The sequence below is a fragment of the Alexandromys fortis genome, unplaced genomic scaffold (assembly GCF_014885135.2).
Source record: "Alexandromys fortis isolate MF-2015 unplaced genomic scaffold, M_Fortis_MF-2015_v1.1 scaffold_92, whole genome shotgun sequence".
Classification (NCBI taxonomy): domain Eukaryota; kingdom Metazoa; phylum Chordata; class Mammalia; order Rodentia; family Cricetidae; genus Alexandromys; species Alexandromys fortis.
In genome coordinates this window covers 849,594-873,259 of record NW_026067972.1, presented here as the reverse complement: position 1 = coordinate 873,259, position 23,666 = coordinate 849,594, and the positions used below count along the sequence as shown (strand labels likewise).

Here is a 23,666-nt window from a genome sequence, read left to right as displayed (position 1 = left end):
GAGAGGACCGGTGGGGAAACTGTGGTCAGGATGCAACATATGAGAGGATAGGAATAAATAAATAAATAAATAAATAAATAAATACAATTAAAAATTTAAATTTAAAGTCTTCACACACACACAGAGGCATGCATCCATCTGCATGTGTTCTGTCTCATAAACACGCAAACTGTAGCTCTTTTGGCGTCGTAGACCGTACTTTCTCTTCTGCACTATAATGCTATCAGTAGAAAAAAAATAAAATGGGTATAGACCTTTAGGCTGCAAAGGTAGGGAGAAGGCTATGCTCCTTGTATAGAGGTCACTCCTCTGGACCCTGCTGAAATGTCCCCCTGCCCAGGAATCAAACCGTGACAAAAATATTCAATATTAACTAAGTATTGAACGGAAGCAACTGAACCCAGGTAATTCAGAAAGCGCGTCCAGACGTGGCTGTGACTTAAAGCTCTCACCGACGGCACTGACTCCGAGTACACTACAGGTATACAGGAAAGAAGCCGTTGTATCGCCGAAGAGCCAGATCACTGCCCTGGAGACAACAGGCACAGCACAACTTTTACACGTTTATTACACCAGGTTGAGGACAACGAGGAAACTATGACAACACGGGCCTGCCTCTTTGGGCACATGTTCTAAGCACGCATCCGTCCCCATGCCTGCGAGAAAGGAATCCACTCGAAAGTATTTGACTGCCCACCACATTCTACCCTTAAAATCCTAACACAAGTCTCACACCACTGTGCACAAGATTTCTGGCAGTCACAAGCTCTGTCGCGACGAAGGGAGAAGGTAACTGTCATGGACATTCGTCCTCACTGAGTGGGACAAACTGCATGAGGCAGTGTGGCTGTGTGGAGGGACGGAGATCCAGACGGGTGGCAAGCTGCGGCTCCAGCTGTACAGGCTCTAACTTCGATGCGTTCCTCCGCTGTCCCAGTGCCTTTACACCCAGAGACATTACACAACGGGATATCAGCAAGCAACGATGTTTAAAGAAAGAGCTCAGCGTGTGTTCTCTCCAGGAAGTCGCCAAGTACAGAACGACATTTCTTAGCACTCCTAGAGCAGACTGGGATGAAAATTGTACCGGAGGCTGGAGAAGAGCCCGATGTGTTTCACAAGGTTGGGCTCCACCACGTAGGCCCGCTCCCCCTTGGCTCTTAACAGAGAGTACAGTGCCATGTCCTTGCCAAAGCCCTTGTGGCAGTACACCTGGGACAGGTAGGTGAGGGTCCTGCGGGCTGCGGGGGCCGGGAAGAGCATAGCCGGGGTGCAGCACTGAGAGGCGGGAACCACACTGTACAAGGAGGGGCTCAGGCGCCGGAGTTCCAGGAAATAGTGTCGGCCCACCAGTTCCACCAGCCCCATGCTGTACAGGGAGAAGAAAAGCATGACGGGCCAACTGAAGCCCGGGCGGCTGGCAAACTTCATGTATATCCAGGTTAGCACAGGCCCCAGCAGCATGCCCACGCCAACCCACTCCAGGATCCGCATAGGCTCCGGGTTGATGTAGTGCTGGAGCCTCTCCGGGTGATAGAGCTTCAGATACAGGGCGTCTTGGAGGTGTGGCTCGGAGAAGCGAGCCCGCAGAAGGTGCTCAAGTACTGGGAAGATCTGTTCTTCTGGTATGGCGTCATCCTCCACCATCAAGACGTAGTCTGGATTGTAGGTCTGCAGGGTTGACTCCAGGCAATAGGCGTAGTCTTGCTTCTCTTTCTCAAACGAGTTAGTCGAAGGGTCGTCGCCATAATCATCCTCGGTGCCCTCGTAGCGGTTGGCCACAGGGACATACTTAGACAGCAGCTTAGCATCAAAATGGCTCACACTCCGTTCCACATTACACAGGAAGAGCTGGTGCCCCTCACACTGGGGGCCACACTGCTGCAGAAGCCGATGGAACTGGGACACGACTTGTAAGACATAGTGGAAGCCAGGCTGCCTGTCCACGGTGATAATGGTGATCACCAGCCAGGGCCGTGGGGTGGCCTGCCACACGATGGGCACAGAACCATTGGCAGAGGGCAGCTCTTCAAAGTAGTGAAGGGCAGCCTCTCCCTCCTTCAGGCTTTGCTGCAGGAACTCCTGGCTCATCTGGTTTAGATGCCAATGGCGCAGATAGAAGTACGAGTGCAGGAGCCGGTGGCAGGCCAGCGGGGCCAGTAAGCCAAATGTCACCACAGTTAGGATGAAGAGCTGGACAGCAGTGCTGCTCCAGGAGAGTCGCCGGAGCCTCCGGAGAAGCATGGCAGCTGGAGAGGTTGGCGTGGTCATGAGGCAACTTTTGGTCATGTCTGGTCCCAAGAACAAACCATCCTGGATCTCAGGCCAGAATCGTTAAGTCAAACCTAAAGAGAGAAAATAGAATCAGAAACCAAAACTTAAAAAAATTAAAAAAAAAAGAATCCCATCAATGCAGTCCAGCACACATCAAATTGGAAATTGTAGTTCAAGGTTGTGTAGCCGCTGGAGACTCAAAAGGACTTTCCGCAGTGACAGTTTTCTTGGGCTCTATCAGACAGTGAGCCTTGAGATGCTCTCATTGTTTATGGTCAGATGTACCCTGCGCTTTCAACCAACTCCCTGTGTCTAAAAATGTGATGTTAGCGTCACAGTGTATCAGAAGATCACCTGTGGCTGGGAAAATTATTTTCATTCACTAGCTACAAAAGACACGGGTGTCACCACAGGCACACGAGGGACAGAGCCTGACACAGAAGAAATGCACACAGTTAGAGGAGCATCAATGCATTGTACGGGGCTGTGTAATTTCCGAAACTCTTTTCTGCATATTCCAATGAAAAAGGAATACTTGGTGGGCCTTGCTATTTAATGCTATTTTTGATTCCTCTAGTCTCATTTAATCTAATCATTTAATTCTGATTGTCCCCCTAATTTATTTGCATGGGACTATATTTGGGAGAAGACATTTTCCTTACACAATCAAACTGTAGACTTCGAGGGGGGGGGGAATCATCTCACTGGAGAATCTACAACGGGGCTTTTCAGTGAGGTGGGTGAGGTAAGTAGAGGAAAAACAGTTTGGTTCCGAAAGGGATGTCTTGGGACACATTCCTCAGAGCACAGGTGTGAGGTACAAACCTCAGATCTGCCATTCGATTGGCGGGAAGCCACTTCACCTCTCTATATCCTGGATTCCTCAATTCTCAGAAATAATCACTGTCTCGTGGGTTTATGATGGATATTAAACATGCTAGAGAGGAAAAATTAAACAGAATTAAAATGACATTAAAATATGCCTCGTGGAGCTGGAGAAGATGACCAAATCAGTAAAGCGCTGACCATTCCAACAAAGGACCCGAGTCTGAACCCTAAAACTAGCCCCTCCCAAAAACTGTATGTGGAAGGGCATCCTTCCAATCCTCCCACTGGGGAGGGAGAGACCAACAGACAGGTCCCTGCACTCACTGGCTAGCCAGCTTAGCCTACTTGTCAAACTTCCTGTCAGGACAGAGACCCTAGATTAAAAACAAAGTGAGAGGCTGGAAAGATGGCTTAGTGGGGAAAGTGCCTGCCGTGCAAGCATAAGAACACGAGTTCAAATCCCCAGACCCCACACAACGGCTAGCTGAGGTAGCAAACCGGATTCCTGGGAGCCAGCGAGTCTGGTGTAGACAGCTGTGAGACCATCTCAAAGACGGTGGGAGGGAAGGATGGATACTGAAGGTTTGTCTTCTGACCTGTGCAACTCACCATGGCACATTCACATACATGAACATGCAAACACACATGTGCACATGAAAAAGAGAAAGAAAGCAAGGTGGTCTTACCTGAGAAATGTTCTTAGCCTCCACATGCACACATGTCCACATGCTCCCATGCAAACTGCACACATGTGTGTGTGCACGCGAATATGCGTCTGTGTAGGTGTGTACGTGTGTGGGGGTGTGCATGCACACGTGCACGCACACATACACACACAATTGAAAAACTAAAATTGATGCTCATATTCAAGTAATATTTGAAAAGCAAGAATTCCTAATGTTTCGATAGAAAACCAAACAACGAAACTTAAGACAATGAAGCTAGTCTAAGAGTAGTAGGCTTAATGCAAGACTGATAGCTACAGTATCAAAAGCATACTCTTGCTTCAGAAGCATGGTATTTGCAAGCATTTCAAAGAAAGCGGTCCAGCTTGTGAACAACGGAGGGAGGGCTGTCTGTGTCTCATGAGGGTGTGGTTGTTCTGTCTACCGGCACTCCCTACCTGCAGGCTACCTTTAGCAGCCACACACTGAACTTCATTTCCTAGCATGCCTTCTTCAGGGTCATATGACTAGGGCTTGGCAGTAATATATGAGCTGAAAGGAGAATCTCTATGGGTCTAGAAAATGTCTGTCCCAACAGCTCACCTCCTCCTCTGACATCTCTACTGGTTAGTGTTGTGAGCTACATGTAGCCCAGGGTGTCACCAGTAATGATTTGGGGGCTTGTTCTTTAGAGTAGTGATTCTCACCCGCCTTCCACAGTCATGTAGAACACCCCACGTTCCTCTACAGTGTTGTGACACATTTCGAGGAAGCAGAGACAAGACTGCGACAAAAGACAATGGTCCTGGGAATCCAGATGTGAGTCAAACTATTTTAGTACTGTCAAGAGATCTGGAGAGCAGCCAGAGGGAAAGAAGCAAGGAGCTTTTGGCAGCACATGACCCTAGGTTTGCTGGTTTTGGAGTATCCATGTACTATATAGACCGGCTCTTTCTCCCTCCGATCTGGTGAAGTCCACAGTCAGTACATCACAGACTTGTACATCATCTGACCTAATTAATTCCTCATCACGACTGTTCGACACCCAATATTGGAACTGGGGCAATCCCACGCCTCTAGTGTAGCAGCTCTGGGAACAGGACCATTTGGGGGGCTTCTTGCCCCCACTATTCTCCCTGCCTTGTTTATTACTCAAGGAAGCTAGACCGTCTAGATGAAGGGCTTACGTACAAAGGCAAAAAGATGAGGAAGTCAGCTTGGAAAATACCAGGTGCACAATAAATGCTATGGATCACAATGATATGGCAGGTGAGACAGGAACAGGAGTGTCCCTGTCAACATAAAGAGGACCTTTGACCCCAGGAGCTTTCTCCACAGGATGAGCTCAAACCACAAACATCTCGCAGCCGGTTACTGCAGGCTGCAGTTCCATAGGTGATCAGGGAAGGAGAGGAACTCAATCAGAAGTGCCAAGGATCTCTGCTTGCAGGGATCAGCTCCCACTGGAGTGACAAACAGCCACAAGCCTTTATGATTTACGACAATGCCCAGCACTCTTGCACACAGATCTGTTGACGCTGGTCGTCTTACTGGATCCAGAGAAGAAGTAGATGAGAAGCAGGCAGCCAATGCGCTTCTCCTTATGGATCACAGTGCAGAGGAAATGGCTACCAGGGCTGTGCTAAGACTGAGTCAAATTTGCATCCTTGCTGGTATGCCAGAGATCAAATCCACCCATCCCATCCACCAGCCACAGCACCAGGGGAAGGAAACTCTCCTGCAGAGCTAGGGAAGCAGGAAGCTGACGATCAGAAACAAAGGGCTGCAGGATGATCGCTAGACTCCCACGAGAAAAGAAAGGATCTGATTGCTCCAAGAAAGCCCCAAACCCTCACAGGGCATAAGCTTTGTCTCCGAACCCTGGCGAACTGGAGTCAGAGAAGGCTTCTGAAATAATCCCCCAGGTTCAGTGGTCTGGAAGAACTTAGTTTTCCAACTCAACAGACCAGGCACAGAAACAGAAAGAGGCTAGTAAAAGCCTGAAGCAGAAAGAGGGTATGAAAAGCCTGAAGTAGGGGCTGGAGGGGTGGCTCAGAGGTTAAGAGCACTGCCTGCTCTTCCAGAGGTCCTGAGTTCAATTCCCAGCAACCACATGGTGGCTCACAACCATCTATAATGAGATTTGGTGCACTCTTCTGGTCTGGTGGCATACATCCAGACAGAACACTGTATACATATAATATAAATAAATCAAAAAAAAAGAAAGAAAAGAAAGAAAGAAAAGCCTGAAGTCTGTGGTCAGGGAGATACAGATCATCCCTTCAAGGAGAAAAAGAAAATACTGTTGAATATTTAAATGCTGCAAATTAGCACACTTGTTGTGGGTCATAAAAATGGGATTACACCCTCATTTGATGATGGATGAGTGACTTGGCAAAAATCCTTGAGTTACATAGGCATTCAAGGTTATGTTCTGGCTGTTTGGGGCGGGGGGGGGGGGCATGGTGGGGTGGGGTGTCCACCAACACCCACTGTTTACTGCACTTTCCAGATACAGTTTAACATAAATGACCTCAAGGAACTGAACCAATAATATATGGGTTTTTTTTTTCAATCACAGTTCTCTCCCACCCTATGAATGCAGGCAGAGATGCCGCGATTATATAATTAGAAGCAGGTGAAAGGAAGGTGTGTCTAGGTGATTACTCTGACACTTTTTATTCCCAGAAGTCCTTAGTCACCCATAAGATTACCTGCCTAGGCCCATATGTTATTAACATTGTAGTCTGACAGGTTTTTCTGAATCAGCTTGGTAGCAATTGCTTCAGTTCCACAGTGGTAAGTTCTTATTTATGTCTTGAAATTACTGCCACTTAAGGTGCAGCCATTCCCTAAACGGGATTTCACCTAATATCACACCAAGGGTATGGGACTCAGAAAATACAATAAAGGATAATGACACCGAGAAAGAAGCATAAATTAGAATTTGTCTGAATAAGTACACAGTATGGTAGTAGACACTGCGTTTTTAGTGTAAATCTTGTAAAAATTAAACTGAAGGAGCCATGGGGATCTGAGAGACAGAACACCACACTATGTGTCAGGAAGTAAGTACTTGGAAGCTGTCTATTTTTCCCAAGTACACCTTCCTTCGTGACAGATTATCACCACGTACCCACACACTGGAGTATAAGAGCTTAGCAGGTTCTGGTTTCTCTACTCCTTCTAGGCCCTTCCCAATTTCAGGGCCTGGGACCTGAACAGAGAGCTCATAGAAGAAGGGGAAAATGGCTAGGAAATTTCTCAAAAAATTTTCATCATCCATAGCAAAGAGGGAACTGCAAATCAAAACAACTTTTTGATTTTCATCTTATTCCATTCAGAATAAAAAAAAACAAGCAACAACAAATACTGGAGAGGGCATGGGAGCAGGAACCCTCATTCATTGCTGGAGGGGCTGCAGACTGCTACAGGTACTGTGGAAATCTGTGGGGAGAATAGTCAAAAAGCTAAAAGGAAATCTATTATATGAGCCAGCTGTACCACTGCTTGGCATGTGCCCAAAGGACTACACGTCCTTTGTTCACGGCTGCTCTGTTCACAATGGCTAGGAAATAGAAAAACAAAAACAAACAAATTAAATATTCTTCAATCAACAGATAATGACAATGGAGTTTGGAATACTATGGGATACACACTATGGAATACTATTTAGTTGTAAATAAAAATAAAATCATGAACTTTACAGGTAAACGGATGGAAGTAGAAAGGGTAATATGGAGTGAGGTAACCCAGACCCAGAAAGACAAACATATTTTCTCTCTCATTGGAGGCTCCTAGTTCCAAATCTTCAGATGCGAGTGCATATAGGTTTCTGCAGAAGCCAAGAAAGCAAAAAGGGACCATAGGTGGGGCAAGGAGATGAAAGGACAATAGGGAGGGGTAATAGCAAGGTACACAAGGTCTAATTGGGTAAACGGGGAAACGGGCGGCTCTATTTTGGGAGGGGGAGGGAGATAAGTTGTAGAAAGAGGGTATAATAACTAGTGGAGTCATGGATATCGGGTAGGATCCTGAAGCACCACTTCATTAAATCAATGTAACACTAACTACATGCTAAATATTTATCCTTACACCCCCAGGAAAGTTTTATCTCCCCCTCATCAAGAAAACTTCTCTTTGCAACAGAAGGAGACCATTATAGAAAACCAAAAACAGTTAAAATGCAAAGTTGTTGAGCCCAGACCCACTGGATACATCTACAAAACAACTCCCACACCTAAGGCCCAGGGAACATTGTAGAAGAGAGGGCAGAAAAAAAATTTAAGAGTCAGATGATCTGGAACTTCCCTGTGAGACTGTATTTCCAAGTAGCATGAGAAGTTACAGCCATTGATCAGGCTATATTTAGGAACATACACGTCTATAGAGAGAGACATATATTTGCATGTGATAGCAATTAAAGAAAAGAAGGCCATGAATTTGAAAGAAAGTGAGAAAGAGTATATGGGAAGGCTTGAAGGAAAGAAAGGGAAGGGGGAAATGCTGTAATTATATTATAGTCTCAAAACCAAAAATTTAAAATGCCAATGGGCTAATAAATTGAACAGATCATTCTCAAAAGAAGAAATGCAAACGGCCAAAAAATATATATGAAAACCATTCAATATCCTTAGCCATTAGGAAAATGCAAATTAAAACTGCTGTAAGAGCTGCGGAGAGGGCCCTGGGGTTAAAAGCACTTGCTGCTTTTGCAGAGGACACAGGTTCATTTCCCAGCATCTATATGGCAGCTTGTTCAAACCAGCCATAACTTCAGAATCAGGTGATGTGACGCCTTTACCGGCCTCTGCGGGCATCAGACATGCACAGATGTAGGCAAAACAGTCATACACATAAAATAATATTTAATTAATTAACCTTGAATAAAACTTAGTGATTCTATTACACTCTAGTCAGAATGGCTAACATCAAGAAAAATTGACAGCAATGCTGGCAAGGATGTGGAGAAAGAGGAACCATTCATTACTGCTGGTAGGAGTGTGAACTCCTACCATTACAGAAACCAGTATGATGGTTTCTTAACACACACACACACACACACACACACACACACACAGAGAGAGAGAGAGAGAAAGAGAGAGAGAGAGAGAGAGAGAGAGAGAGAGAGAGAGAGAGAGAGAGAGAGAGAGAGAGAGAGAGAGAGAGAATGGCCATATGACTCAGCTGTATTACTCTCGAGTACAAACCCAGAGGACTGTAAGTCAACATGCCATGGAGATACTTGTACACCTCTACGCCTCCCTGTAGTGTTCCCAACAGGCAGGAAATGGAAGCACACTACATGTCCATCAACAGATGAAATGATAAAGAAAACGTAGTACACAGAACACAGTAGAATTTTCTTTTCAGCCATGAAGAAAAGAGAAATAATGACATCGGGCAGGAAAATAGGCTGAACTGGAAATCATTACATTAAGCCAACTAGGCCAGACTCAGAAAGACAGATGCCATGTTTTCTCTTGTATGCAGATCCTATACTTTGTGTGTGTGTGTGTGTGTGTGCATGCATTTACATGGCAGATAAGTTATAAAACCAGAAAGAGGACCTCAAGAGGAGTAGAGGGGAAGGGGAAAAATAGGGTAATGGAATATAAATCATGTGATAAGAGAGGGGTCTGGGGAGAGGAAGGAGAGCAGCCAAGGTTGAGCGGAAGGTCAGGTGACGGGGTCTAAAGACAAGAAAGAACAAAGTGTTATGACAATTCCACAACTAGACCTGTGCTATGCATGCTAGCTTTAAAATATAAAACAATGGAAGTATCTCACTATGTAGACATCACTTAGATGAAAGGAGCCTGCCTGAGGAAGTCCTTTGTCAGCACTGGATGGGATGCTGCAGCTGAGGGTAACAGCTTCCGTTACCATTCTCTGAATGCAAGGGTCAGAAGAACACTCTTTTCTATAAAGCTGGTTGATAATAATGCCCCGTGTCTGCAGAAGAAAGTCCTAACGCTTTGCCAAGATCCCTCAGAGTTCAGCTCTAACAACCGTTCCAACCGCACCCTTTTCACACACACACACACACACACACACACACACACACACACACACACACACCAACTCAATCAGGAAAAATCAGGTCAAGAGGTATACATCCCTTCCAAGAGTCAACCCGATTTCCCCAACCTGATCTAAGTGTCTTTTCCTTACACGCATTAAGACGCGTTCCATGAATTTCCCCACAGCATTTATTTGTCATGTTCTACCTTGGTACCCAATGGGGGTTGATTCCAGGACTCCCCACCACTCAGGACACCAAAACCAAAATCTGAAGCTGCTCTGATTGACTGAGAAGCCCATGATAATGACACCGGGTTTTGATTCCACTGCATGTACTGGCTTTTTGGGAGCCTAGGCTGTTTCAATGCACACCTTCCTAGACCTGGATGGATGAGGAAGGGCCTTGGACTTCCCACAGGGCAGAGCACCCTGACCTCTCTTAGGACTGGAGAGCTAGGGGGAGGAAGAGGGGGGAAGGGAAGGGAATTGGGAGGATGGGAGGAGGTGGAAATTTTTAATAAATACATTAAAATAAATAAATAAATAAATAAAATGCCAGCATTTACATACAAGCTACACACTTCTTTAATATATTAAATTAGCTCTAATACCTATCTGAAGGCCAATGTTTTCTAAATAGTAACTGTGTTGTATCATTTAGAAAATAATGACAATAAAGATAAATACATACATGTTCAGCTTTTAAAAATATTTTCGGTCTACAGTGAGTTGAATCCACGGATGTGGACCCTGAGATACAGAGCAGAGTATCTATTTGTAGGCATTTGTTCAGTTCTCGCTGCATATTCCAGGGGGTGCTAGACCCTTGAATCCAGTTCATTAAACCAAATAGGCAGCCTTCAAAGAGCAGTACAATCAATCCCGTTCCGATGGAAAAATAGATTCTAGCAAATTGTAAGCCGGAAACTCAAAGCCCACACACTGTCCACGATGCCTGATGTCATTCGTGGCTTTACCCACAACACAACACATTACGCAGCAGGCCTTCACGTCCTTTCTTATTGCACTGGCTGTGATTTATCTTCAATCTGCATCCCAGGCCCAGCATAGCCCTCTACCAGGGAAGAGATTTAATGACTGTTGAGCAAATAAAAGATCCCATTAAATCTTCTGGCCTCCACGGCTCATAATTCCTCCACTATAAAACTGGGCATAGGGGCTGGAGAGATGGCTCAGTGGTTAAGAGCACTGATTGCTCTTCTGGAGGTCCTGAGTTCAATTCCCAGCAACCACGTGGTGGCTCACAACCACCTATAATGAGATCTGGTGCCCTCTTCTGTCCTACAAGGCAGGATACTGCATAAATAAATAAATTAATTAAAAAAAAACTGGGCATAGCACAGAGCCCAATCACACACAGGGCAGAGAAGAATTTATTTCGAACCTTGCCTGACACTTATGCTCCGGGCACTCTTCTAAGCATTGAGTGGATCTGTGTAAAGAGCCTACGATAGTTATTAAGTCCGCTTTGAAGTGGGACAAGCTAAGGCACAGTAAATTTGCTGTGGCTAACAAAGATTCTGGAATGCGGTAGTAAAAAGTAAATCCAAGATCCTTGCCCCCATCCAACATCTACTACTGCTTCTAGGCCCTAGAAAATCAGACGAAAAACCATCAGAAACAGCAAAACAAACAACCAACCAGACAAACAAAAAACCTTTTAGGATGCGGTAGGTAAAAATCTAAAATAATACATGGTGTACGCGTGTGTGTGTGTGTGTGTGTGTGTGTATGTGAGTATGCATGCACATGTGTGTAAATGGTACTACTGGTTACTTCTGAAAAGATGTACACAGTGCACATTTATAAAATAAAATAAATGGTTTCATCTCATTAACCAAACTTCATTAACATAATTTTTAAAAACTGTGGGAAAATGGAAAAGGAATATATTTGGAATAAAATACCTACAAATAATTTAAAATTAAAATTGAAAAAAATAAAATAGGCAGAGCATGCATATAAAGTTATACAAAAGGAGGCAGGTGGATCTCTGTGAGTTCGAGGCCAGTCTGGTTTACAAGAGCTAGTAATCAGGACAGGTTCCAAAAGCTACAGAGAAACCTTGTCTCAAAAAAACAAACAAACACAAAAAAACCAACCAACCAAACAAACAAAAAGGTCATTACTAAATGCATAAATAGCACACATTTCTACCGGAAAGACTCGGTAACAGAAAGATGGTCCTTTTTCCAAAACTAACCTTGATAACACAATCTCAATTCAATTTACTCCATGAAGAAGCAATATGGCTCAGCAAATGCACATCTGCATGTAGATTGGTGCTGTCTTAGCAGATAATACCAGGGTGTCCCCTTTGACACGGGTTAGCAATTCTCCTTCAAGGAGTACACCTCGCAGAAATGATGGGCGGTGCTACTTAAAATCAGTAGGATGTCTCACTTAAATTCTGTTTGTAATAAAAGTGTGTGAGTGTGGGGGGATAATTGGAAGGGAAGGACAATGTGGAAGAAAATGCACATAGGTGACCATTTTATTTGTATAGGGAATATAACTTAATGAAAGTGATATGAGAGCCATGGGAGAAGGAGGGTTCCTGCTGGCTTTTACATGCCTGCAAAGAACACATATGATGCCAATGGCCTGTGCTCAGCATTTCACTCAGCACTGAGTCTTGTGCCAAGCACATGGACACTGAGTAGGGCAGCAAAGAAACCTAAATCCTCTTTTAATCCCTAACTTAAATGGCTACATTTATGACATATTATCTTATACTTCTATGTTTGTGGATTTTTATTATTGTTATATTAATTCTTACATATCAGTTGAGACAGTGCCTTGCTATGAAGCCCAGACTGGCCTGAAACTTGAGATTCTCAAGCTCCTTAATATAGGAATTGCAAGCCTGTGCCGCCATGCCCAGCTTTTTGCATTTTTATGTATTTTTGGTGCCATGGCTCTGTTATTTTATTACTAAGACTTTATAACATGTTTTATTAATTAGGCATTTTTTTTATCACCCATCATAATTCTCCTGGCTTTTACAAACAACTTTAGTCTACAGTCATACCACCCTGAATGCCTCTGATCTTGTCTGAAAAACAGCTTTATTGAGGCACACTTTACTGAAACAAAAGGTACCATTTAATTGTATATTTTAAAGTTTTGATAAATTCATAGTTAGATAACTAACATCACGATTTTTAAAAAATTGATGAAAGTATATTAAAGAGTGTTTAGAATTATAACTAGGAAAACCATAATAAATGTACCTCAATTAAAATATGGGAAAAAGAATGAATATTCCATCCATATAAACGCAAAAGACTAATACACTGGAAATTAAGCATTGATTTCTAGGGATAAAGCAACATTAAAACTATATGCCATTATTCTACATTATTAACATAAAACTTTAAATGTAAAAAAATTAAAATAAACAGAATTTCATCAATCTAGAAGACGCAGTTTTATTTTTATTTTGCTATTTTTCTTTTTTGCTTCATGATTATCATTTCCAATTTTTTTCCTGATTCTCATGTTAAGCGAAAGACACTCGCTTGCTCTTCTGTCTTCTGACCTCTTCTGACCTTTGTTGGGGGTACAAAGACCCTTTAGAAAGGCGCTCTCAAATAACTATTTCCTTTACATGGTTTCTCTTGCGGAAACAGGCGTGCGCTCCAGGGCGCACACACCTGCAGATTTTGCTGAAAGTCCGCATAGTGAGATCATCTTTGAAGCCGCGCGCGCGATGGTCCCCTAGGGGAGAGACCAAGGGCGAAGCCTGAAATGCCAGGTCACAGCGACCCGCGGGGGTTCGGGCTCCCACGACACCTCGGGGAGCGCAGTGCGGCACCAGCGACGCCTGGGCACGAGAGCCAGCGCGAGGGCTGAGACACACCCATCCATCCTACCGATTTGGGGAAAAAGATGATTAAAGGAGAACCCGAAGCCTAGCACCCAGTGGTTGCCGCTGACCTTGGGAAGTCCCCGCTGTCCTCCGGCCTCAGTTTCCCCACCTGCAGGCCGTGACTGCCCGAGTCCATCGCAGTGGCATTCCAAGCGCGGGCGTTTCCGGGAGCTGGAACTCGGGTCACCTTCGCGGGAGGACGCGCCCCACCGAGGACGCGCGGAGGGGCCCACGCTCCGGGCAGCCATTAGGCGGCAAGGTTCGGGTTGCCCGCACGGGCCGACTCTGCGGGGCTCCGGGGCTGCATCCCTCGGCCTGGTGACAGCCTGGCCCGGGCGGGCGACCGCAGGAGAGCGAGCCGCACCCTCCCCGTGCACCGAGGGCGGGGCCGCGGCCGAGCCAGCCTGCCGAGCGCACGGCGAGGGACGCAGGCCTCCTGGGCACCGCTCCCCGCGCCAGCCGCTGTTCCCACACCGCCTCCCCTCGCTGGGGCGCGGCTCCGCGACACCAGCCGGACAGGAAACCTACCCCGTGGAGGCGTCCTGGCTTGCCAAGGCCACCGTCGCCGAAGCCCACGCTGGCAGATCTCGGTGGAAGCGCCTTCGCACAATCCTGCCAGGCTGGAGCAGCGGAAGCCTCGCCTCCTCCGTAGCCGCTCCGGCGCAGGGCTCCCCTAGCTCTGCCAGGCCATGTGACCTGCGAGCTGCGGAGCGACTGCAGCCCCCAAAGCTGGATCGGGGGTGGGGGTTGGGGGGGGAGAGGCAAAAGGCGCCAACTGATGGGCAGCGAGGGAAAAGCAGGGTCGCCCCCAAGTCAGGAGAACAGGAGGACTGTCTCTTCTGTGAGGGAAATACAAGCCAAGGTTTTATTCCATCAGGTGGGCACACGGAGGGAATGTATTTTAGTGAAACGTCTTGCCTTTCGCGGAAGCGTTTGCGTAGAAATTTAGTTCTCTGTTTCTAAATGGGCTTCAATTTTCCAAATGCTTTCTATTTAAATGCAAAAGCCCCCTGGGAGATGTAGCTGGAGATGGGAGAAACATATGTACGCTGGGATAGAATAATCTCTGAAGTGCGACACTGGTACAACATAGGTAATGACTCAAGAGAGGATAAAAATGTGTGTGTGTGTGTGTGTGTGTGTGTGTGTGTGTCTAAGAGAAGGTGACAGCCAGCTTTGCACCCTGGCTTCACCACAAGGCATTTTCTATGGCCCTTTTCATTGCTTCTAATTCCATCCGTTTGCCTGTCTCGGTCAGGATTTAAATGAATATTTTGAGGGGCGCATATAATATGAAATTTGAATTTTGGTGATTGTAAAGTTGTATTGTCCGATAATTATCATTTAAATACTCGGGGTGCAAACAATTTGCATAATAGAACACACCCCTAGAAATTATGCAGTAATATCTACACTTTCTGTAACTGGGTACCACTTTACAGGTCTAGAAGGAGGAAGTTCCTTACGTTATTAATTTGATGTCATAATGAGATCATCGTCTTGTTCCTGGGTGTTCTAGTTGCTTTCTACTACAGAAGTAAACAATCCTGACCAAGAGCAGCTTGGGGAGAATAGGGTTTATTTCATCTTACCGCTTTGTCTATCAGGAAGGGAAGTCAGGCAGGAACTCGAGGCAGGAACTGAGCAAAGCAGACAGAGACCATGGAGGCGTGCTACTAGCTGCCTTTCCGAGGTTTGCTAACCTGCATTCATACACAACCGAGGACCACCTGCAACTGGGTGGCACTGCCCACAGAGTGGCCTGGACCTACCCATGTCAATCATTAATTAAGGAAATACCCTACAGACTTGCCCACAGACCAATCCGATGAAGGTGTTTTCAAAACACCAGCACACTGGGCATCTGAATTGCAGCCATAGGCAGAGGGCACAATACAATGAGTGCTATTTTAAGGAATATGCTAGATTCTTTAGCAGCGTCCCTGGGGGTCACGTACCAGGTATCCTGCATTTACATTTTGATTCATAACAGTACTAAAATTGCAGTTATGAGGTAGCAATGGAATAATTTTATGATTGGGAGTCACCATAACATGAGGAACTGTATTCAAGGGTCACAGCGTCAGGAAATATGAGAACCATTGTTCTACAGTATTTCCATAGCTCTTACTGTTGTCTTGCAGCTTGCATCATAGCTGAGTCTTCTGCAGAACACTCAGTACCATCAGTGACTCCTGGGCAATGAAATCTTGTGTTAAAACCACTGAATTCTAAGTTATAGTCAACTTTCATACTTCCTTTTATTTAAATTTGATCTTCTAGACAAAGGTACTATATGGGAGAGCAAAACAATCTATTTGTCATTGTTTCCGTCTATAAATAACGGCAGTACCCACTAAAGAACTTTGGGTCAGGAAGGAAGATACAGACCCAGAATATGGCCTATTCTGCCAGGCTGAATGGCAGCTTCCTCCACGATATTAGATGTACAATAGAATGTCACCAGCCGGCTGGTTGGTTGGTCTCCTAAGAAATGCAGTTTAACAGGGAATTAAAATTTAACGGTTGCTGCTGATGGCCTGTACCCTTAATATGGGCTGTAGTGAGACCAGACTTTTTGAGACAAGTTCCCATTAGTGAGACGGTTCAGAACCTGCGTCCGTGGGGGCATGGCTCTTTGCACAAGTGTCCATTGAAGAAGCCTTGAGTTGAGCACAGAGGAAGCCAACCATCTACAGGAAAGGTTGTCTACCTGGTTTAGATTAAACTTATTTGTTCTTGTCTCGCTTATATGTTTAGGCATGTATTTTTAACCTTTCTTGATAGTGTTTCTCTCCATATCTTATTTCCAGTTCTTCTGAGATCAGAAAGCTCACCTGTCTGAATCTGTGAAGAATTTTTCTTTAACAATCTGGAATAAAGCCCACCATGAGTGTTCCATGTGGTCCTGAAGAGATGGCTCGTACTGCAGCTGTTTGGTTTTGTGGTGGTTGCATATTTTAAACCATCAGCTGTATCTCTGTTAGACATAGTACTATTTACAATTTCTTCTTTGGTACTGGTTGCTTAGTTCTGTCACCTAAGGGAAACTGTTAAGATCAAGGTTTGTGCTTTTATCTACTTCTTCCTTTAGCTACTCAAGTTTTTGTTTCAACTCTTTTATTGCTCTGTAATTTGGCATATGTACGCTCATGATGGTTCTATTTTTTTTTTTTTTTTTTACCCTTATTAAAGCGCCTCTGCTTTGGGTGATACTAAACCAGTCATTCCAACTTTCTTCTGTTCCTTCTTCTAGACGTGGCTAATGAATTTCAGTGAAAACTGACTGTTACTGGTTCCCCATTGCAGCAACTATGAATCCTGCTGTTTTCTCTGATGACTATTGGGTTTTGTTCTTGTAGACAATTTACTTGCCTGGACTCACATGTTAAATTTCACCCTGTGTGTCTTCTGCGATAGCTGATATCTCTGATGATACGTTTCCTTCTCCCCTTTTACCCTCCCTCCATCCAGCTTCTGCTATTTCCACATAAGCTCCCTGACTCTCCCAAGGTGTCTTTCCTGTATTTGAGTAGATTTGTGATCACCTGAACATTGAGCACAAACTAAATCCCGAAAACTGGAAAACTGAACTCCAGTTTTCGGGATTTAGTTTGTTTCTCTGTTTTCTTGTTTTTTACAGTTCCCTATCTAAATTTCTAGCTGCTCTTCCACTTCCAGCTGATGTCCGGATTAAGTAAGGCTTTAGCTTGGAACTGTTTGAACCATGCCCGCTTGCGCGGCACACACACACACACACACACACACACACACACACACACACACACACTCACCAAAGCAGAGGTGTGACTCTCACCCCAGGCGGTCTTGTCTTTCAAACATAAACCCTCTCTGACGTGTGTCCGGAGTACTGTTTAGTTGTTGGCCATCCAGCCCAGGGCATTGCCCATAGTGAGTAGTTCAGTGGTCAGCAGGGGATGTGGCCACAGTTTACACTATAATTGTGAATCTCAGTTGCTCTGCTGCTCTCTGGCTTCTAGCATCCTGCCATAAGTCCTCAGGTCTCTTCCCTTCCGCCATCTCATACTTGTTAACCTCTTCTTCTGCTTCGATAGCGGTGAAGATTATAAAAATAGGAAACCAGCCAGAGCAAAAGCACAGACCAGACAGAATCTGTCACATTTTATTGTGGGTTGAATCTGAAATGTCCCCGTAGACCCATGCATTGAATGCCTGGTCCCTATCTGGTGGCAATAGGTGGATAGGTTCTGAAAACTTCAGAATGTGGGGCCTATTTGGAGGAGTTAGGTAGCCAGGATCTGGCCTTTGAAAGTTATGCCTGCTCCCAAGTCCCTCCCTTGTTTTTCTTCTCTTAAGTCGTTTATGTCTGTCATTCTCTCACAATGCGGAGAGAGTCAGCTAGTCCACAGTTTATCAAGTTTACTTTCAAATTGCTTTTTGGTTTACTTTTACATTGGCTGGATTTTATACGAGACATCTGCAGAGAGTTTAATGCATGAATCCACCCAACTCTTTCCCAGGAACTTTTTTTTTTTTTTTTTTTTTTTGTAGTGCTGACTGGCCTAGAACTCTTATGTAGACCAGGCTGGCAATGAACTCACAGGGATCCTCCTGCCTCTGCCTCCCTAGTGCTGGCATTAAAGCTGTGCAACACCATGCCTGGTTAGCGCATCTGTTTTATTCATGTATCATGCAGACAGAAGAATAGGCAAATAGTGATGTTCAATTGTATATTCAGGCATATTTAGTAGCTGATAAAACCACACATTGTTAACTGCTGTTTTGTGTCTGCTTCCCTTATTATCCCACAAACTGAGAGTTTTCCAAAGTATGTGATTTACTTTTTATTGTACACGTGCACATCATAGAGGAATTCTTTTTTAAAAAAAAAAAAAAACTTAAACTTTGATCCCATGACAGTGGAGATACAGAACCTCTGTAGCATCACCCTGAAAAAGTCGACCAATGAATCAACTGGCAGGGAGTGTGGGCATCTGAAATATACAGAGCTGTCAATGCCCGGGAAACAAAAGTTACAGAGGGATGATGGGATGAGGACAGGGTTAAATTCCATGTGCATCACATGGCAAATTAATAAACCAGTTTTGATTATAATCGCCTGTCATTCCTAATTTCCTCCCATGTGTTTGTTTCTCTGAGACAGTCTTGCCCTTGCAGCTGTAGCTGGGCTGGTGCTCCAAAGACAGACAGCTCAGGCTGGACCCTGACTCCCAGCCATCCTCCTCGCTCAGGCTCTGTAGTGCTGGGATTGCAGGAGCGAGCCTCTATACTTGGCTTTTCTACTATTTCTGAAAACAATATGGTAGCTATTTAGATTCCACATAAATGGGGAGGGCAAAGAAAAACCCATTCGATGTAAATTTTCCTCATGACTTTTAAAATACAATGAAGGGACAATTGTCTGAATGCTACACTCTTAGATATAAGATTTTAAAATGATGACAAGTCTCACCGATTCTGTTTGATGGTCCTAGAAAAGACTTGAGCCATGAGAACAATGTTCTGAGCCATCATTTCTAAACAAAGAAGACTGCGACCTTCAAGTCTGAATCACCTGATGCTCCTTCTCGTCAGAGTCAGATGAGAAGCAGCTGCCTTTACAGACTGTGTGGCTGGTCTAATGTAATTATCCCATACTGAAGGGTGTTGAGCAGAGGAGACTGTCGGGGGACAGGAGTGTTGGATGGGATTTGAAGAGCAGAATGCAGATCTAAGATGGTCTCTCAGCAACTTATTCACTATTTCTTAGGAAAGTTTGCCAAATCACAGTTGGGTTGCAATCATATTCTGGTAAAACTGTTAGACTGAGTGGAATTCGATGCTGATTTAAAACAACATGGCTTGTGAGGAGATTTATATTTCAGTACATAAATACCTATTTTTAAAAAATAATTTCATATTTGGAAAATACATATGTGTATATGTATGTACATGGCCCAATCTGTCTAAAGGAGAAAACTGACCCTGTTGGTATTATCACTCTGTCTCTACTTACGTATTTTATTAATGTTTCTGTATGGAAGGGTGCCTGAGATTAACTTGGAGATCTGCCCTTTTCCCTAAATCCTTCTGTGTCAATTTTTAAACACAAAAACAGCCTGCACAACCCCAGTACAAGTCTCAAAAATTAGAAAATTAACTTTGAAAAGCTATGCATCTAATTCATGGCTTGTATTTATGTCCCATTCATTGTCCCATTAGTGTCCTTTTAGTAAACAAAAGAAAAATAGTCTCCTTCAGGAACAAATTCAGAATCATATTTTTTTTGTTTTATCTCTTGAATTTTGCTTAATCAGTGTTCTTCCTTGCATCTTGTTTTTACTTCAGCCATAAAAAAATTATCATAATTTTAATATCTGCAGAACACAGATGACTCAGTGGGCAAAAGGGCAAAGGCATTTTGCTGCCAAGCCTGAAGGCCTGTGTTCGATACCCAGGGCTCCCATGGTGGAAGGAGAAAAATCACAAGCTGTTCTCTGACTGCCACAAGCACACACACTCCAAATTAAATAAATAAATAAATGAATAAATAAATAAATAAATAAATAAATAAACCACATTTATTACTTCAAGATCTGAAGGTTAAAAGTCCAAATTTACTCTCAGTAGTCAAAGTCAAGAAGATATTGGTGAGACTGTTTCTTCTCTGGAGGTTCTTGGAAGAGAATCCGTTTCCTCATCCTTTTCAATTTCAGTTTTCAGAGCCTACTTATGTTCCTTGTTGGCTAACCACCTTCCTTGCTTTGCTTTAACCCCGTACTTCCCTCTGTTAGAACTCTGGCTCTCTTGCCTCCTAGGTACCAGCACTGTAGTGATCAAACTGGCCCCGCCTGGATGATCCGGGATCATCATCTTCTCAAGGTCTTCAGTGTAATCACTTTACTATAGGAGCTGAAGTATGCAGAGCTCCATGGGGATTAGGCAATGGATGGGCCAGGAGATTAGTCAACCCACCACAGTGTTCATTATCTAGGTTGTTTCTCAAAGTCACCTTAAGTCCTGTTGAGAAGAAGCTTGAGGGAAATGGAGACAGACAGATGGTAGTGAGTAGGCAGTCTTAAGAGGCTTAGGAGGGAAAGGCGACAGAGAGGAGCCCCTGACTGCTAATTTGGATTTCTGGTTTAGCAAGTTGCTTAATGCCTGGGTATCCTTCTTCACAAAGGGGAGATAACAGGTGTCTTCTGGACCTTCTTTTAAGTGTTTAAATATAGCAGAAAAGCTTGATGCCTTTGCTAGGAGACGGTTGATAAAAAGAGAATTCTTCTTCCCTAAATTCTAATGTATTGTTTACTTCCTTTCAAAGAATATATGCAGCATATTGTCTCTGCAAGGAGATAAACCTCAGCGTTTTTGCCACAATTCTTTGCACAGAAAGCAATTGGTTGGCTGTATGTGAAGCCGAATGAAGCTCAGAAAGAAAGTCACTTGTCATTTCTCTAGACTTGCCAGCAGGAAGCAATTATGATCACACGTCCATGTATCACGAGCACATCTGATGTTCTCCTTGGTCCACAGGATGTGCTTCAGTTCTGCTAAGGGCTTCACAGTCTGTGCCATTACCGTTACCATGGTGATGTTGGAGCAATGACAGAAAAAATAGACTCTTAGAATTAGCAAAGGTTTGGAATCTGAGCTGAGCTGGACCTGGTGGCTGAATAACAGCAGAACCGTTGGAACTGACACCCATCAAGGAGGCTGAGTAAGAGGCACACAGAAGGAGAAATGAGCTCAAATCTCCACACAGTTTGCAGCACCTAGGTGGGCAAGAGCATTCATCTTGGATCTTACCACAGGACACCCACACATATGATGCAATGTTCTGTTCCCTCCTCGCTTTCTCTTCACCATATGTCTCTCTCACAGTTGCCTTCTTTAAAAACAAAAATCCAATATATCTCAAAAATCTCCTGTTTTTTGTGATCCCTCATGTAGGTGAAATCCTCAGTTCCCCAGATGAATTCCAGTTGGTACTTTTTGTATTGTTCTAGCAGGACACTGGGGAGTCAACAATTGATAAAGAGTAGAGATTTCTTTCTTCTAGTTCTGGAGGCTGGGAAGTCTAACATGAAAGACCTGCATCTGGCCATGGTCTTCTGGCTGTGTTAGCTCATGACGGAAAGCCGAGGGGAAAGGTAGGGCTGGAGCAAACTCGTTCTTTATCAGAAACTCACACGTTCTAGTTCTGTATTGCTGTGACAAAATACTGACCAAAAAAGAATTTGGGGAGAACCGGATTTATTTCACCTTGTAGGTTACGGTTCATCCTCAAGGAAAGTCAGAGTGGGAACTCAAGGCAGGAACACAGAAGCAGAAACTGGAGCAGGGGCCATGAAGGAACACTGCTCACTGCCTGCTTTCCATGGCTTGTTCAGTCTGCTGTCATAACCCAGGAAAACCTGCCCAAGGAGGGCACCGCCCACAGTAGGGCTGGGCTCTCCCACATCAATCATTAATAAATCAAATTCCCTATAGATTTGTCCACAGGCCATTCTGGTGTGTGATTTTCTCAACTGCAGTTTCCTTCTCTCAGAAGGCTTGTGTCAAGATGAAAAAAGCAACCAGCACACCACTCCACAGTGTGTTCTCTCCATAAAGAACCCTGAGTTTAACCATCTCTTAAGTGTCCTGCCTCTTACTGCTCTTGCACTGGGGATTAAGTTTCTATCACTTAAATTCGGGAAAACATTTAAACATTAATATTTGGTTTAGGGGTATTCTCCTTGCTAAATCTTATTCTATCATTAATATTAACCTTTCATTTCTCAAGAAAACAAGGGAGCAGAGCCTAAAATTTTAACCCAGGTCCAGTATTGAAATACTTGTTAAGTGAATCCCACTACCTTCTGTGGAATATTCTCTTCAGTTTGGTACAAATTATGAAAATCATAAACGGCTGACGTCTAGTGGAAACAGTCTTAAAATACTATGCCATTTAAAATAGTAACTGTTCCCCTGTGATCCCAGAGAGGAGACTCTTCTCTCCCCACAAAAAGTACTTCCAATGGCTTCAGATTACAGAATGAGACTACACACTGTGAATTCCACTGTAAAACTGGAGTCACCCCTACCGTTTCGATTCCACACAGATATAGTTTTATAGGAGAGGATCAGGAAGCTATGATGAGTGTTGAGAATAAGTTCTCTCTTTATATTTCTTGATGTAAAGATGGATTTTGCCTTTTCCTTTTTTTAATTGCGCTGCTTCTCAGGGTCCTACTGCACCAAATAGTATCCTGTATGTCAGAGACTAGAGGAGGACCATCAATCCTGGTTCTGTCTGATTGTCCAGAGAGGACCATCTACAACATCTTGCCTCTTTTTTCATTTCCCAAAGCCCTAACTTCCTTATCTTCATAAAGAATGGAAGTGTGAGCATAGGGAGAGCGATGGTGTGGATAAATGAAGTCTGAGTTTTCAATATTGACCAGTATTTGTGTATCAGGTATATGGTATGAATAGAGTCTGAAACTACACAGTTAAAAAGTGGATAGAAATAGAAATCATTATGTTAAGAAAAATAAGAGTCAGAAAGACAAATACTGTTTGCTTTCTGTTATATGTGGAATCTACATTTATGACATCGAAGTAGAAAGGGAACTCTTTAGAGGGAAGAGGGAGACTAAAGGGAGGGTGAAGTAATAATAGAGGCTATGGATATGCATTCATATAAAGAATCTAGATCTTTAAAATTACACGTAAGACATTATCAGGTAAGAGTGATGCATGGGGAAAGAAAGAACCCCAGTTGGAGGGATGAATGCTGACACAAAAGGTTAACAAGGCCTGAGTATGACAAGTGTAATGATGCACATGTGTGAACGTGTCAAAGGAAGGTCAGTATTTGGTAAGCTAATTTAAAAACATTAAAACATGGACTCTTTCCTCTTGATTGTCTTCCAGAATTAGGTGATATGACCTTATTGCTGAAGGTATCACACACACCTCGATTGTAAAACACAGAGAAAACAATTTGGATCCGA

General features: G+C 44.0%; 1 protein-coding gene across 4 annotated transcripts; it reads right to left on the bottom strand.

The window, feature by feature from the left end:
- Positions 1 to 560: 560 nt before the first annotated feature.
- On the bottom strand, positions 561 to 14,402 carry Pgap4 (post-GPI attachment to proteins GalNAc transferase 4). Of its 4 annotated transcripts, none has more exons than XM_050155971.1 (2): positions 14,212 to 14,402; positions 561 to 2,345 (listed from the first exon to the last, which is right to left on the bottom strand). In XM_050155971.1, exon 2 carries the CDS (start codon positions 2,287 to 2,289, stop codon positions 1,060 to 1,062), a length of 1,230 nt encoding a protein of 409 aa, XP_050011928.1. In that variant the 5' UTR covers positions 2,290 to 2,345; positions 14,212 to 14,402; the 3' UTR covers positions 561 to 1,059. The 4 variants fall into 4 exon arrangements, with proteins under 4 accessions (XP_050011928.1, XP_050011929.1, XP_050011927.1 ...); XM_050155972.1 differs by lacking the exon at positions 14,212 to 14,402 and adding an exon at positions 13,793 to 13,939; XM_050155970.1 differs by lacking the exon at positions 14,212 to 14,402 and adding an exon at positions 13,752 to 13,886.
- Between the last annotated feature and the right edge of the window lie 9,264 nt (positions 14,403 to 23,666).